General features: G+C 39.5%; 1 protein-coding gene across 1 annotated transcript in view; it reads left to right on the top strand.

Annotated features, from left to right (window-relative positions):
* Positions 1-15,881, top strand: part of adgrv1 (adhesion G protein-coupled receptor V1) — a 109,245-nt gene that overhangs the window by 30,228 nt on the left and 63,136 nt on the right. The window contains exons 22-53 of the mRNA XM_025053295.1: positions 832-1,214; positions 2,230-2,400; positions 3,094-3,274; positions 3,437-3,630; positions 3,757-3,886; positions 4,104-4,184; positions 4,778-4,917; positions 5,010-5,375; positions 5,458-5,701; positions 6,042-6,257; positions 6,346-6,561; positions 6,648-6,892; positions 6,973-7,154; positions 7,249-7,747; positions 7,845-8,154; positions 8,263-8,472; positions 9,279-9,409; positions 9,606-9,705; positions 9,839-10,018; positions 10,301-10,464; positions 10,622-10,709; positions 11,596-11,674; positions 11,756-11,894; positions 12,261-12,402; positions 12,756-13,021; positions 13,109-13,284; positions 13,397-13,524; positions 13,638-13,819; positions 14,104-14,250; positions 14,343-14,423; positions 14,510-14,774; positions 15,448-15,570. Coding sequence (XP_024909063.1) covers positions 832-1,214; positions 2,230-2,400; positions 3,094-3,274; positions 3,437-3,630; positions 3,757-3,886; positions 4,104-4,184; positions 4,778-4,917; positions 5,010-5,375; positions 5,458-5,701; positions 6,042-6,257; positions 6,346-6,561; positions 6,648-6,892; positions 6,973-7,154; positions 7,249-7,747; positions 7,845-8,154; positions 8,263-8,472; positions 9,279-9,409; positions 9,606-9,705; positions 9,839-10,018; positions 10,301-10,464; positions 10,622-10,709; positions 11,596-11,674; positions 11,756-11,894; positions 12,261-12,402; positions 12,756-13,021; positions 13,109-13,284; positions 13,397-13,524; positions 13,638-13,819; positions 14,104-14,250; positions 14,343-14,423; positions 14,510-14,774; positions 15,448-15,570 — 6,159 coding nt within the window. The remainder of the gene's footprint in view (positions 1-831; positions 1,215-2,229; positions 2,401-3,093; positions 3,275-3,436; positions 3,631-3,756; positions 3,887-4,103; positions 4,185-4,777; positions 4,918-5,009; positions 5,376-5,457; positions 5,702-6,041; positions 6,258-6,345; positions 6,562-6,647; positions 6,893-6,972; positions 7,155-7,248; positions 7,748-7,844; positions 8,155-8,262; positions 8,473-9,278; positions 9,410-9,605; positions 9,706-9,838; positions 10,019-10,300; positions 10,465-10,621; positions 10,710-11,595; positions 11,675-11,755; positions 11,895-12,260; positions 12,403-12,755; positions 13,022-13,108; positions 13,285-13,396; positions 13,525-13,637; positions 13,820-14,103; positions 14,251-14,342; positions 14,424-14,509; positions 14,775-15,447; positions 15,571-15,881) is intronic.

Raw genomic sequence — 15,881 nt, forward strand, 5'->3', positions numbered from 1 at the left:
TATATATATATATACAGTGAAACATGTATACTGTGACTACATATGACAGTACATATCATAAAGTTATTGGTACTAGTTGTGGTTCAGTATTATTCTTTTGAAATAGTTTTTATTTTTTTATGGTTTATGATTATTATATTTTCAGTAAAAATACAAACTATAAATAACACAATGAAACACTAAACTAATCACCTTGTGGCTGCTAATTGAATTACGGTAGCCCTCCAGTGTTACTTCTAATGACATTAATTATTTACCTTACGCAAAACAAACTTACTAAATGTTGACAAGCTGTACATGAGCGACTGCTAAAAGACAATTTCTCTATTGACCTTGGATTAAGGAAATTATGAGATTAACTTTAGTTTCAGTCTAAAAGACAAATATAGCCATAGATTAATTCAGATAACTCTTACTGAGACCTGTAACTAAAATATGTTTGGATCTTTAATCTTTTATTTGTTTTGATAAAGCAATTTATTCACTTCTGTATTCTGATTATATAGCTATCTGTATATCTATATCTATATCTTTATCTATATCTATATCTATATCTATATCTATATCTATATCTATATCTATATCTATATCTATATCTATATCTATATCTATATCTATATCTATATCTATATCTATATCTATATCTATATCTATATCTATATCTATATCTATATCTATATCTATATCTATATCTATATCATCTATATCTACTGTATATCTATATCTATATCTATTTAATGTTTATATATAAACTGAAATATATTTTATACAATTTAAAACGAAATTAAGGTTTTGTGTGTTTGTTTGTTTTTACAATAAAATCTACCCCAGAACCTGCTTTACTGTTTATCGGATCTGACCCTTCCGGTGAACAGCGCTTCACAGGACTTCTCCAGGATGTTCGCTTATACCACACAGTACTGAACCGCAGTCAAATCCACGAGCTTCACACTCAGCCCGCCAAGACCGACCTCCGTACCATCTCAGGTTACATGCGGTACCGTCAAAATGAGAGAGAGAAGTCTTTTGTGGTGGAGGTCAGGGATGACACTGAGGAGGAGGGTGAAGAGATCTTCTATCTGCAGCTGGTGGCTGTGCAGGGCCAAGCCCGCATCCCTGTTCCGAGGCCCACGGCTGTTTTAAGGGTCATGAAGAGTGACCATGCCAATGGGCTTTTTGGCTTCACTGGAGCCTGCATACCTAATGTAAGTCTAGTTATTCATCATTGGTTACCATTTGTGATTGACATAGATATCCTCCAATAGGAGACCAGCCCTGTCAAACATTCACACATTTGATCTCCATTGAGCTATTCATTCATTCATTCATTCATTCATTCATTCATTCATTCATTCATTCATTCATTCATTCATTCATTATTCATTCAATTATTTTTTCTTGCACTTCAATACTCTTGACTAAACAGTTTTCATATTGTTTTAAAACATTTTAAAAAACACCATGCTTTTGCAACTGAGACCTGAAAATTATTTCCCAAAGTTATTAATCAAGGGGGAATTTATTTGGATTTTTTTTTTACAACGTCCTCTCTTCCAGTTGAGTACTTTCACTATTCTCCCCAATCCCCAGGGTGAAATGATATCCTGCAACACTGTAGATATGTTCATCTCTCTGCCTCTGTTTTAAGTGCCCTCCCAGCTTCATAGAGTATCCACAGATAAAATAAATGCACACAAACATGTGTAATATTAACTCCAGAGGGTTTGTCAGTCCCTGTCCTGCTGCATATTTCATCAGCCTTCATGCCTGACTGCAGAGAGCAAGAAAGAAGGAGAGGGAGTGAGCGCACACCCTCTGTTTTTAGTTGGATTGGAAGAGTACAGCTCTCATATTAGCCCCCGCTCAGGTAGAGTGACAGCTGGTGAGGCTGCAGTCAGTGTGACACCCAGGGCATTCCTATAGAAGAGGAGCCTGAGTTCCAGCACTAGAAATGAGGGATCTTGTTCCTTGACCGTAGCAGCACAACAGGTGGCAAGGCTGAGTAACAGCATTCCAGCAGAACTGGAGAATCTCCATTATATCCTAGACTGTAAGAAGATAAAAAAAAGACACAGAGGCATGTGTGCTATCAGGTGTACCCTCTAAATCACTTAATTACTGTGCTGGAATTGGACAAAGCTGTTAGAAAAGTTAAAAGATTAGTCACATCAGTTTAGATGTTGTCAGTTTTTTTTATGTTTTTGCCCTTTTCTATTGTAGACCACTGAGGAAGGCTCCACCATCTCCTGTGTGATCGAGCGTGTGCGAGGATCCCTGGACAACGTTTATGTCAACTACACTGTCACACAACCAGACAGCTTGAACAATGATACGATTGCTCATCAGGATTTTGTTAATGCCACTGGAGCCGTGCTTTTCTTGCCTGGATGGCGGTCTGAGGTGTGTGAGCTCATGTGTGTGTCAGTGTGACTCAGCCTGTATTATTGTGGTCTCACCTGAAGAAGGGAGAACCCCTCATGTTCTGTATTGTATATCAGATGACAAAGACCAGCGTAACTCACTGGGACACTGGGTCCATACTAATGGTAGAATTTACCGCTACCACTTAATTGCAATGTTTCTTTGTAACCAGCCCCACCTAGTGGTCAGGATGTCTGTGCATTTAGTGATAGGTTAGCAGGTGGCAGCTGCACGTAAAGAAATACAGTATTCTATAGTGGTACAAAATATTAATTACACCTTATTAACTTATTAATGTGTTTTATCCTTACTTAAAATTAATGAAAGAAAATCTGTACAGACTACCATGCACAAATAAAGACCTCACTGGCCTCATTTCTAGTCATTGTACAAGATTTTCAAAGCTGCTGCTTGAAAACACTCTGATGTGTTGTCTGATGTGGAATAACACAATTTTCCCTAGAAGAGTGGATAAATCAAAGAAATAAAAAACATTAAGGAATAAATAAAAGCCAAAAATATCTTATATAGAATAGGAAATATTTATTTTTAAGTATTTTATTGTATATAATACGTGTAAGAATTGTGGAAAATAGAACAGTAGTACATCTTTTATTGACTTTTATTGTAAATTATTATATGTTCAATATAATATGTACATCCTGTTGTTAGGTGCTGAACCTAAAGGTGCTGGATGATGACCTCCCAGAACTGGCTGAGACCTTCCAGATCAGACTGGTTTCAGCAGAGTCTGGTGATGGGAAACCAGGGTCCACACCTACCAGTGGTGCAAGCATCGACCCAAACAACTCTGTCAACGTTGTCACAGTCACAGCCAGCGACCATCCTTACGGTATCACTCACATGTCCTGAAACAGCACTCTTTAGCTTATATTTATGTTAATGTTATTTAGAAAGTAATGCAGTTTTAAGTGGTCTTTAGAAATAGTATAAACCTAAATATGAACTATATTTTTATGAAATCTGTACTAATCAGTATCCATTCTTATTTCAGGTCTGCTACAGTTTCAGTCCAGAGTTCCAGATGAGGGCTTGATTCCCCCGTCCTTAGAACCTGCTCATATTACTGTTAATGAAGAAGATGGACAAATCCGTCTTCCGGTGGTCAGAGCTCAAGGTCTTTTGGGAAAGGTTGTGGTAGGATACAGGACGACCCCATTCACAGCATCCAGCCCTGAAGACTATGAGGTGAGACTCCACCTTAATTATCTTATGTTGTGTTGATTTGTACACAAATTGATAATAGAAATAGAATAGAATAGAAAATGTGAAAATATTTGTTGTTTTTTCTTATGGGGTTCCCTCATGTGACAGGACTCAGATGGTGTGTTGGAATTTCTACCAGGGGAGCGATTGAAGTTTGTCACTGTGACTATTGTGGACAATCCTGTTCCTGAGCTGGACAAGATCTTCAGAGTTGAGCTGTACAATGCAGAGGGAGGAGGTGAGGAATTTGAACCCCTGTCTTCAAACGTTAGTAAAATAAACCAGAAACCTTGCATCATGTATCCTATTTGGAGCTAGAAATTAACCTGTGTGGATTTTATTTGCCGTGTTTCTGTGAGCTTTCCTGTTTCTGCCTTAGCTGCCTATCAAAGTGTTCTGTTTCTTCTGATTTGTTTTCACCTTGTGTGATGCTTGTTGATCCTCATGTGAATCAGAGGATCAGTTTCTGCACAGTGAAGGAAGTGGTAGTGGGGAAAGTGACTATGACTTCCTCCTTCCAGCCTATTTCCATCACGGTAAGTTTCGTGCTCTTTTCCATCTCCAAACTGCTTCTTCTTCCATTTTCTTTCTTTATACCACAGCAGTTTTTACTCTGACACTGGACAACAGTTTGTGAACTCTGGTAGATAGTAAAATCATAAAGTACAAAAAGAATTATGTTAGCCTCAGAATAATTTGACAAATTAACATCACAGCAGCTCAATATAAATTACTATGAGAATTATTTTTTATTTTTCATCTAATAATTTAAGATGAAGTGCACAACACAATGACTTTTGGTGAGAATTATTTAAAAAGAAATACCCAGTGAATTTGCATTTGTGTGATTAATCCTGTATGGTATTTACATTGTCCTGTGACCTCAGCAAAAAGTATTCCAGGAGAAGAATGTGGGAAAAACAGATAAACTTTGTGTTGTGAGTGTTGGAGCCCAGTGTTTCTCACTGGGCTGCCGATACCTCTGATCTCAAATAACCTCTACATGTGGTTTAGATCTGCCTTGATAATGGTTATATATTTTCTTATATTTCTGTTCATTGTGTGTGAACAAGTATAGAATTCCTCAACTATAAAGTTACACAAAGACATATTTTTTGTGTGTTTTTAGCCAGCTTGGGAGCTGCTTCCCATATTACAGTGACCATCGCTGCTTCAGATGACGCTCATGGAGTTTTTCAGTTTAACCCTGAGTCGCTGTCTGTAAATGGGACAGAACCAGAAGATGGAGGCAGCTCTGTTCTACTGCAGGTCAGAATAATACAGACAGTATAAGCAAAAATAGGTTGATATAAAATTAACTTTTCTAACTATGGTCTCTTTCCTCTTATCTGCTCACACAGGTGGACAGGTCTTTCGGTGACCTCTCAAATGTTACTGTTTTTTGGGAAGTTGATCCCAGTTCTGGCTCAGAGCTCATCAGCAGGTCTGGAAACATCACGTTTGGTGTTGGTCAATCCTCAGGGAACATTATCATCAATGTAGCTGAGGATGACATTCCTGAGTTGGATAAGAGCTTCACTGTGTCTCTGGTTAACGTATCTCATGGTCATCTGGGACTGAAGACATCTGCAACTCTGACTGTGTTTGCTAGTGATGATCCTTACGGTGTGTTTGTCTTTGCTAATTTAACAAAGTCTGTTCAGCTTCCAGAAGTTGACTCGACTGTCTCTCTGACCATCCTCCGAAAAAAGGGCTTAATGGGTCAGGTATGTCCTGCTGTAAAAGAGGTTAAATGCTGTCAGATAAATCCAGCTATAATGACATTAAAATTATCACATTACCTTTTAGGTGCGACTCATTTATGGAACACTTAATGAAGCAGACCCAGAGCCTTACAACTTTCTTGGAGTAGGCAGAGCCACAGAGGGACGAGACTTTATTCCCCTCCAGAATTCTATCATTTTTTTGGCCAATCAGAGTGAAGCCAACATCACCCTCCAAGTGCTGGATGATGAAGATCCAGAAAGAGATGAAATTGTGTTTTTGAAGTTGATCAGTGTTGAACTTATGGAAGGAGAACAGGAGAGATTCAGTAAGACACTGACACAATTGCCAAAATATTCAGAGTATTGTGTCATTGCATATAACCATTTGGGGCAGCTAAACAAAGCAATGGATTACAGACAAATGTCTTATGTGAAGCACTAGCATTAGCTTGTGTTTCAGCTTTTTACTCAATGAAAGAAACTAAAAAAGTCATGCATGCGTGCTTTATTTACAAATTAAATTTGCAAGACAGTAAACATCCATTCTTAATTGTAAAATGTTTGAGCATTATCAATCTTGGCTGCACCATGTGACCAAAAATCAGGTGTAAAGACTATCATAACATTAGAATGACACAAGCTTTATTTTTTATTTGTTTCTTTTAGTTTCCGATTCTCCTTCCTTGGGCCACAGACCTGAAACATTTGCTCACGTGATAGTGAAGGCCAGTGATGGTGCGTTTGGAGTCCTTCAGCTGTCAGCGTCTGCTGTCAGTGTAGCTGAGGACTATGTTGGGCCTATTATAAATGTCACACGTGTTGGAGGGATCTTCGCCGATGTGTCTGTTAAGTTCAGAGCAGTGCCTGTGACTGCCAGGATCAGTGAGTGATAAAAATCAACCACTAACTTTAAATGTATAATCATTGAAGAAATTTTACATAGTAATATGAATTTGTGTAAATCCTTTAGGTGACGACTACAGTGTAGCCTCCAGTGATGTTGTTCTTTTGGAAGGAGAGTCCAGTAAATCTGTTCCCGTCTATGTCATCAATGATTTGGTCCCTGAGCTTGAGGAGACCTTTAGCATTGAACTTATTAATCAGACCACTGGGGGTGCTCTTTTGGGGGAGCTCACATATGCTATCATCACCATCCTGCCCTCTGATGACCCTTTTGGTGCCTTTGGTAAGTAATTATTGACCTATTGGTGCAACTTATATTTTTTATTTACTTTTTTGATTGTCTGTCAACATTATCTTTGTTCAACACAGTGTTCCAGTCTGCCCCAGTGGCCATAGAAGAACCACAGTCTGACTCTGTTGAAGTCACACTGCCAATAGTGCGTAACGCTGGAACCATTGGCACCGTGGTGGTTAAATGGCAGGCCACGGTAAATGGGAAACTGGCAGTGGGGGACATCAGTCCAACATCAGGAGATGTGACATTTAATCCTGGAGAAACCATGAAGAAGCTCAAAGTCAGGATATTAGCTGATGACGTTCCTGAAATTACAGAGGTATAAATAAAACAAAAGTACTCAAGAAAAATAATGATAATACAAATACTTATTTTATTTGCTGTTTCTGTCATTTGAAGATTATAAAAGTGAAGCTGACTGGTGCCAGTAATGGAGGAAGCCTTGGAGCTGACACTACAGTGAACATAACAGTACCTTCCAATGACAACCCATATGGAACTGTCTACTTTGCCCAGTCTGTTTATCGTGTCCAGGAGCCTCTGGAGGGCCGTTTTAATGCTAATATCACTGTGTACAGAAGGTAAGCGCAGATATTTATAGAATACAATTATTAAATACTCTTGGCGCTATTTCTGTGATGTTTATGTTCTGTTTATGTTTGTTTATTTTTTCAGAGGTGGCAACTTTGGACAGCTGGAGATCATGTACAGCACCTCTGAGTTTGACATTGTCAGCAAAGCTCAGGCTGAAAATCAGGATCTGTTGATGTACTATAATGTTCCAAAACCAGGTGGTCTACCTGCTGCTCTTACAAAAATGTTCAACATCACTGCTCAGAAAGATCCACTGGTTGCATGTGCTGCTGCGTGCTTGAGAGAGCAGGGCTGCCAGGCCTTCTCTGTCTCCATGGCAGTGTCTCTGCCATCGTGTATTTGGGTGACTGCAGGAGCAGAAGACCTCACCCCTGAATCACAAGTTATGACCTATTTTAAAAACACCACTGCAGCTGCGGTCCTGTTCACCGGTCAAGCTATGGCAGAGAGCGATTATATGCCAGTGACATCTCAAAGTGCCTTCATGGAAGATGGGGCACAGGACGCCAACCTCACAGTCCCAATCTTGACTGACAAATTCCCGGAAATGGACGAGAGCTTCATTATACATATCCTCAAAGTAAGTCCAAATAACATACACATGCCATTTTATCTAAGAATTTTTTGGGCAACATTTAATTAACATTTAAATATTGTTTTTAAACATTTTGTTATAGGTAACCTTGGTCAATTTGACTGTAGCTAAAGCCAATTTGCCTTCAATTGGACAACCGGACCAAGCTTTGGTGACCATAGCGATGAATGGAGATGCATTTGGTGTATTTGTTATCTACAGTCTCAGCCCTAATGCCACTGATGAGGGCCTGTATCTTGAGGTTCAGGAGAAGCCTGCTGTGATTGTACCTTTGGTTATAGAGCGAAGAGGAGGGAATCTGGGCTCTGTCACAGTGGAGTGGAGGTTTGTTGGAGGGACAGCAACACCTGACACTGACTTTACAGGAACTGGGGGCAGTTTGGTCTTTGATGGTATGTAAATAACTCAAACAAATCTGCTTCGTTTAAATGTGTCTGTAAGGTATTTGTGACAAGAATGTGAGTTATATTGTATTTATACATTGTCCTATTCACCTGCAGGTGAGCTGAAGAAGACCATAGTGATAGTAATCAGAGATGATATGGAGCCGGAGGACAGTGAGAGTCTAATGATTGGACTGGTAAATATAGAAGGAGGAAGTAGAATCCTGCCCAGCTCTGACACCGTCACTATAGTGATCCTGGCCAACGATAATGTGGGCGGCATAGTTGGATTCCATCCAACCTCACGTTCTGTCATCGCCAGAGAAGGTGTGCATTTCCTGTGTGTTGTTACTTTATTTTAAAAGAATTCAGACCTTTTCCTTGGTTCTAGTCTTTGGAGATGTCTTTCAATTATAGATGCACATAGAAGTAAGGGATTGCACTGCCAGTGTGGACAACAGGTGGATGTTGTGGTTATCTGTGGCGATCTTTACATTATGAATGCATGAGGAGTTAAAATGTGAAATTGATACGAAAGAGACTGTCACTGTCACTTGCTGTTACATATGCAGTCTTTAGGCTTAACGATCAGACAGTGTTGACCAGATAATGGCCTTTTGTAATGTTGATTTAAAAATATCAGACTTTATGTCACTTTAACCACTTCAACACAACCTAATTACTGAAGCATTTTTCAAAGCTGGCACATGGGCAAATTCTGGTCCAAATGTAATCTTTCTGTTATTAGTTCCTCACATCAGGTCCTGTGATTTTTTTTGGGGTCTGGTTGGCTTTGTTTATGGCCTGCTGGTCAGAACTCTAAACTCCTGGTTTTGAAACAAAGTAGCGAAGCTGTGGCATCAGTAAACATTAAGGACAACGTGCACATTTCCTGCTCCGTGACTTGTGGTGGTGATGAGCAGCGATTAGTGACAAGAAGCTGCCAAAGCTCTTATTTCTCTGTAGTTAAGGCTAAAAACAACTTCCTCACATACTGAAGTTTCCACACCAACCACTTAATCCTCATTCTCAAAGGAATTGGCTTAAAATAATTCTTCAATATATAAATTTCAAAAGAATTGTGAATAAGCATTTTGATGCAGAATTTACTTTAATACATGTTTTTATTGCAGGTGAAAAGCTGTCTTTATTAGTGGTGAGAACAGCTCCAGGTCTGGGTAATGTGACTGTGGACTGGACTGTAACTGGACCTCTGGTTCATCGGACCTTCACCCAAACAACAGGAACTCTGCTCTTTACTGAGGTTGATGCTGCATTGAGTTGACTATGTGGTTATAAATGACACAGCAGTTTGTATAATCGTTAGTGTTTCTATTGTTCTCTGTGGGTGGTGCAAGTTCTTTTATAGAATGAGTTAAAATAGATTAAGTCCGTTCAATGTTACAGCTATAATTTAGTTCCTCCAGTGATTATTTTGTGTTTTGCTTTGTCTTTTGAAGAAAGTACTGAATAACACCATAGTTTTGCAACTTCTTGATGACGCCACACCAGAAGACAAAGATGAATATAAAGTTTCCTTGTCCAACATAGAAACTTCTGGTAATGAAAGTTTTCATCTAAGTATATATATATATATATACATATATATATATATAGACATGAAAACACTTTTATAATATGCTGTATATATAAAATATATTAACTGACATTGGGATTTTCTTCATCAACAAAGGTGTTGTGGTGACAGGCCACGCTGCACTGGATGTCCAGGGCAGTGAGGCAGTTCTTACTGTGGACACCAGTGATGAGCCCTTTGGGCTGCTGTCAATTGCCCCGTCATCACTCAGGGTGACCACAGAGGAGCGGGACAGAACTTTAAATATCTACATCAACAGAGAGTTTGGATCCTCAGGTTAGTGTGGCCCACATAAACTAAACCACATTAATAAACTCCCACTTTATTGTGCTTGTTTCTTTGTATATAGAACAGTACAGCTCTGAAAATAAGATTTAATCATCTTTGGGTGTAGCTTATTGACATTGACCACAGGTTTGAGTGTGAGTAGAACTGGTATATTTGTCTGTATATGTGTGACATATGTGTGTATATCAGTGACTGCTGAGATTGGTTCCACATCTCCACTTGACCCTGAACTGAGGAATTAATTAAATTGGTTTGTTGTCTTGTGTCCAGGGGCAGTAAACATTTCCTATAAGACTATAAAAGGTTCTCTACAAGACCTGTCCAAGATAGAGGGTGCTCTGGCAGATCCAGGGCAAGATTTCATCTCTGGAACTGGATCTGTGATCCTTCAGGATGGTCAGACTTCTGTTGCCATCCCCGTCACCATTCTGGATGTAAAGACTGAATTACTTCATTATTATCAAGATACAGTTCTCTATATTACCACCTTTATTTCCCTATTTTTTCTAAGCAGTTTTTGTTTTGGATGAAGTCTTTGGACCATGTTATTCTTCAGATGTTAAGTTGATACCCTGAAACCTTATCTTTTAGGATGACATTCCCGAGCTGCAGGAGTTCTTCCTGGTCAACATCACATCAGCAGTTCTCATCACTACCCTTGCCATGGCTCCACAGTTAGGTAATGATTAATTTAGTAGCCTAAGCCTCAGATGTTACTGAATATCTTGCTTTAGTTTTCAAACTTTTCCTTTTTTCTGTATAATTTCCACTAAATCAAAATCTCCTTTTCTTTTCCTCCCTATTTTCTCACCATTTGCTCTTATTGATGAGTAGAGGTTGTGTATTGCACGTTGCCAGGTAAAACACCAGTACTGTTTTGTCTGAAAATTAGTTTTTGTTTGATGCAAAATATTCCATATTGATGTTACATCAAAACACTGCACCCTTACAGAGCTGGTCAGCTACTCCTGCAGTTGTATGCATATTTCAAACCACTGTCCAATTTGTGAATGAGTAACTTTAGAAAGCGGTGAGTAGACAGAAAATGACAGGCAGGCAGAACAGCACCCAGAGGCAGCAGCAGGCTCTCTGTAGGCCTTCTGCCGGGAGACGTACGGTAAACATGCAGCGGCTCTTTTGGCAGCAGTCATTATGTGGCTTGGATGGTAATACTGATGCTTTCCATGATTGTGGAAGCCTGGGGATTTGAAGGAAGCAGAGTAGTACGGTGCGGTGAGTAAAGCCAAAGCCAAACTAAACCCAGTGCTGGCCTCCCAGGGTCTTGGCAGGAGAGTCAATGGGGAGAGGAGAGTTTTCAGGGGGTCATAAATCTGTCCACTCCAAACACTTGGCAGCTTAGCTTCTCCCTCTTACTTACAGGAGACACTTCATGGCTATAATCTTTTGCTCACATGTACCAAAGCGGAAATTTGACCCTATTCCGTAGCTCATTCCTTTTCTTCCTTTCCTATTTTTGCTTTTAATGTAATCACATCTCTCTTAATTAAAAATATACTGGTATTTACTGAAAATGCTAATTTGTTTCATATTTATACCATTCTTAGACACCCAAGGTTTGGTGGCAGAGGTCACCATTACTGCCAATGATGGAATTAGAGGAGTAATTGAATGGACTAACACAATGTAAGTCAAACAGCCATATGTGAGACATCAAAATGCCAATTTCAACATGTGCAATTATGACAAATCTTTCTTGAATTTCAGGTTTGAAGTGAATGAAACAATCACGTCTCTGACTCTGGTGGCCTACAGGAGCAAAGGCACATATGGAAATGTCTCTCTGCTTTTCTACGCTCAGAATCTGGAAGCACAACAAGGGCTGGACTATAACACCAGTGAAACGGTCAGCTATACACAGCACCTACGTTCATCAGCTGAAAAGTTTGCAGACACAAGCTTGTTTGCATTTAGGTCTTTAAAGCTCAATCAGAAGCAGCTGGACAGTGAACTTTAGAAGTCCTTTAAAATTACCCGATATTTTACCTTGTAATTGTCTCTCTTTTAAACCTAATTTGTAGTGAATATTATTGTGACACAAACAGGATTGAAAGGTGAAAGAAGTTTTCACAACAGCTAAAAATCCACTTTAGCAACTCATTTAATCATAATTATTTTGATCGGGTTAATTATAAATAATGAATTATATTCTAATTAATCTTGATTAATTAAATGAAATTCTGTTATAAAAAAATGTATTCTCCGTACCCAGGTGCTGCACTTTGTGGATGGTGAAAGGCACAAGTTTGTAGAAGTTCCGATCATTGACGACACCATTCCAGAGGGAGCGGAGAGATTCCAGCTCATCTTGGCAGAACCTTCACCTGGACTGGAACTGGGCACCAACACCACAGGTTTATAAATGAATCAAACAGCAACTACAAGGGCAAAATGTTCTGATTGGATATTAAGTGTCAGGACAAATGTGCAATTCTTGGTCCAGTAAGAGGCTTTCGGTTTAATATACCGAACTTTTGATCTTAGAAAATCCATTTGGACTGACTGGTTAAGTTTTATCAGACTTTTAAATAATAATGCCTTTCCCAAGACTTGTGTTTTTAAATACCATTGATACACAACATATGATGTTAAGAAATTAACTATATGCAAGGGAAAAAGTATGTTGACCTGCTGCTGCTGTTATCATTAGAAACTGTTGCCCCTCTGTCAATCTCATTTAAACCATATTGGGTTTTTTTTCTTGTAGCAACTGTGACTATTCTGGCCAGTGACGATGGACATGGTGTAATTTCCTTCAACATTAGCGAGCACCTCTTGTTGAGAGAACCTACCTCTACGGTGGGGTTAAGTGAGAGCGTTGCCACCCTGTATGTAGTTCGAAACCCAGAAGAAGGAACATTTGGCACAGTGACTGTTCAGTTCACCATAACTGATGCTAACGGCAGCTTAGCAGAGGGCGATTTGATGCCAGCACAAGGCTTTGTGGTGCTGGAGGATGGAGTCAGATTTAAGGTAAGATAAAGCTCCTGTTATAATCGGACATCAGTATTTATATGTTACTATTTAATTTTGTGAGTTCAATGTCTGTTTCTGTTTTAGATGCTGGAGATTTGGACAATACTGGATGCGGAGTCTGAAATGAATGAAACCTTTGTCCTGACATTGTCAGACCCAACAGGAGGTGCACAGCTTGGGGAACAACTTCAAGTGCTCATTACCATCCTCGAGAACTCAGCTCCTTCTGGCTTGTTCCGCATTGGACCTACACTTAACAGGTCTCAGTAAAGCTGCAAAAACTGTATCTGTGGTAGTTTTTTTGGTACTCTGAAACCTTGGAAAGTATACTGATGAATATTTAGGTGTGTTCATGTTTTGATTTCTGTCCAGAACAAATACAGAAGTGGTTGCTGATGAAGGTGGCCAGACTGTCTTCCTCACAGTGTCTCGCAGCAATGGTCTGGAGTCCTCTGTCAGTGTGGAATGGGAAACAAATTCTAATACAGCGACTGCCTCTGGTGAGATGACACACCCTTACACATCCTCCTGAATAACATAGAGCTTTGCAATTTTCTCCTGTAATCTGAGTGTTTTTTTTTTTTTTAATTTTATTTCAAATTTCTACCTCCAGCTGGGCAACTCTCAGTTATGGGATTGTACCAAAGTTTTGAAGACCATCCCACTTCTGCTTGGTGCGTTGTCCCTGAAGAAATTTCCCCACTGGCCTTGAGGCTGGACAGGAGGCCTTCTGTTGGATACCCACACACCCTGGCTACGTTGTACCGTTGGCAGGGTGTATTTGTCTCAGTGGAGGTAGGAAAACTGAAGCAATGTCACTGAGATAGCAGGTTGAAAGATATTGGGGAAGGTGAAAATAAGAAATGGGATCAGGCCTTTGGCATCTGCTGAAAAGGGTTGACTTCAAATCCAGCTGTGTACCATTGTTTTTATGGAAAAGACAACTAATCCTGCTGCCCATTGTTCCCTAGCATCATTGTCTGGCAGTATTGTTCTGGGGAAACCCAAATGTTCAGCAGTGTAATCTAAATGAGGTAAATAATAATCTAGCATTAATGTCTTTCTCTTTGTCTCTCCAGTCATTTAGAATTCAAAACCCCAGCTCTTGTGTTGGGTTTGTGGCAAATGGTTCAACCTACATGGGTATCACCCACAGTGGTCCTCCTTTTTCTTCTTCTGTCAACCTCAGCATTTTTAAGCTGCAGAAAGACTTCAACATTACCCTGGTAATTTTTAAAAAAAAATCTGTCCTGCACCATTACAGTTTTTCACTGCCCTGTGTTATTTTCCAATGATCTGAGCCATTGCACATGTTCAGGAACAAACTCTGGGTGTGGAATCCTGGGAAGTTAAACACTTCTCTGCTGAAGGAAGAAATTATCTAATCGTTGCAAAACAAGTGAGACTGACCCCCCTGTATTGATCATATAAACTTAGTGACTCATTCAACAATAACTTAATGTCTGTTTTTTTTTAATGCAACAGATTTTTGTTTGGAGTGATGGATCCTTCACACTCCTCCGGACTCTTGACTTTGAACAGAACATTGTCAGTGTGACTCCGTTCACTCGGGCTGCACTTCACTACCTGGTGGTTTGCACAGACAGTGTGACTGTCAGTTGTTTTCTGCTTCAGTGGACAAAAGAAAGGTTTCAAGATCCGAAACCACTCCCTGTCTCTGGCAGAACCAGTCAGGTGGAGACAGTCGACATGGCGACAGAGGACACTCTCCTGTTTGTAGCTGTTGAAGGTGAACATCTATGCTTCATTTCACCCCACTTTAACTTCATACCTGATAATATATCTACTATTGGCAGTAATATTCTGAATTTTCAGAGCTAAGTGTACTTATTCTGTTATGTTAAGTGGGTTTGTTTGTTTTTTGCAGTAATTCAATGCTATAATTTATGTGTGTATTCTCAATGTGTGTTTGTGGAGTTTTTGTCGGTTTTGGTTGCGGTGGATTGTGGTGCAATGTTGGTTGGTGTACTTTATATAAATCAGCAAAGACTGAAAAAAGGCACATTGTAACTATGCATTTGTTACCAAACCTTCTGCTTGTTCTTTTTCATATTCTAAAAAAAAAAAAATCACAATGTAGACCCACACACACACACACACACACACATATATATATATATATATATATACACACACACACATATTTATGTCAGACTCTGTCTATTTTCTGATGGGACATAATCCCTCTGAGTCTGCAAAAATGGAGTGTTTGTTTGGGTCAGACATGTTGTGGGTTTTTACGGGAAAGGCCTCAGGGCAGAGAAGAGACGAGCCACAGTGGGACGTGGAGGTTGTAATTTGTCAGTCTTGGGTGTGTCACTGAGACCTCAGTGCTTACTTCACATAAACAACCTCTTCTACCAGGATCGGTCTTACATCTGTGTCTCTGCAACCTTCTCCAGGTCTGTCCACATCCTGTGAGGTGCTTCAGTGGAGGTCAGAACAATCTTTACCATGGCACCATCAGTCTATTCCTCACCAAGGCCTCACTTCTGTTTACCCCTTCAAGTCACCGTCTGGAATCAGTAAGCACAAACATTACTCATTTTTGTGCAAATAATCTGCTGAAGTTGGTTTGAAATCAGTTCAAACCTGCAGCTGCAGACACAAGTTAATGAGCCCGATTAACGACCTAACGACCGATTAGCCCGACACGACCTAATAGAACTACATGCAATTGCCCAGACTTTCTTCAAATGTTTAAATTAAATTAGAAAATATATATATATATATACTTAAATTTGTGTAAAGGTAGCATTTTGCTTTAGTGTGCAGATTTGAACATTGTACAGTTGAGGATGTGTGTCAGTTTGAATAATCCACAGAGCAATACATA

This window comes from Cynoglossus semilaevis, chromosome Z (assembly GCF_000523025.1).
Source record: "Cynoglossus semilaevis isolate Cse_v1.0 chromosome Z, Cse_v1.0, whole genome shotgun sequence".
Taxonomy (NCBI): domain Eukaryota; kingdom Metazoa; phylum Chordata; class Actinopteri; order Pleuronectiformes; family Cynoglossidae; genus Cynoglossus; species Cynoglossus semilaevis.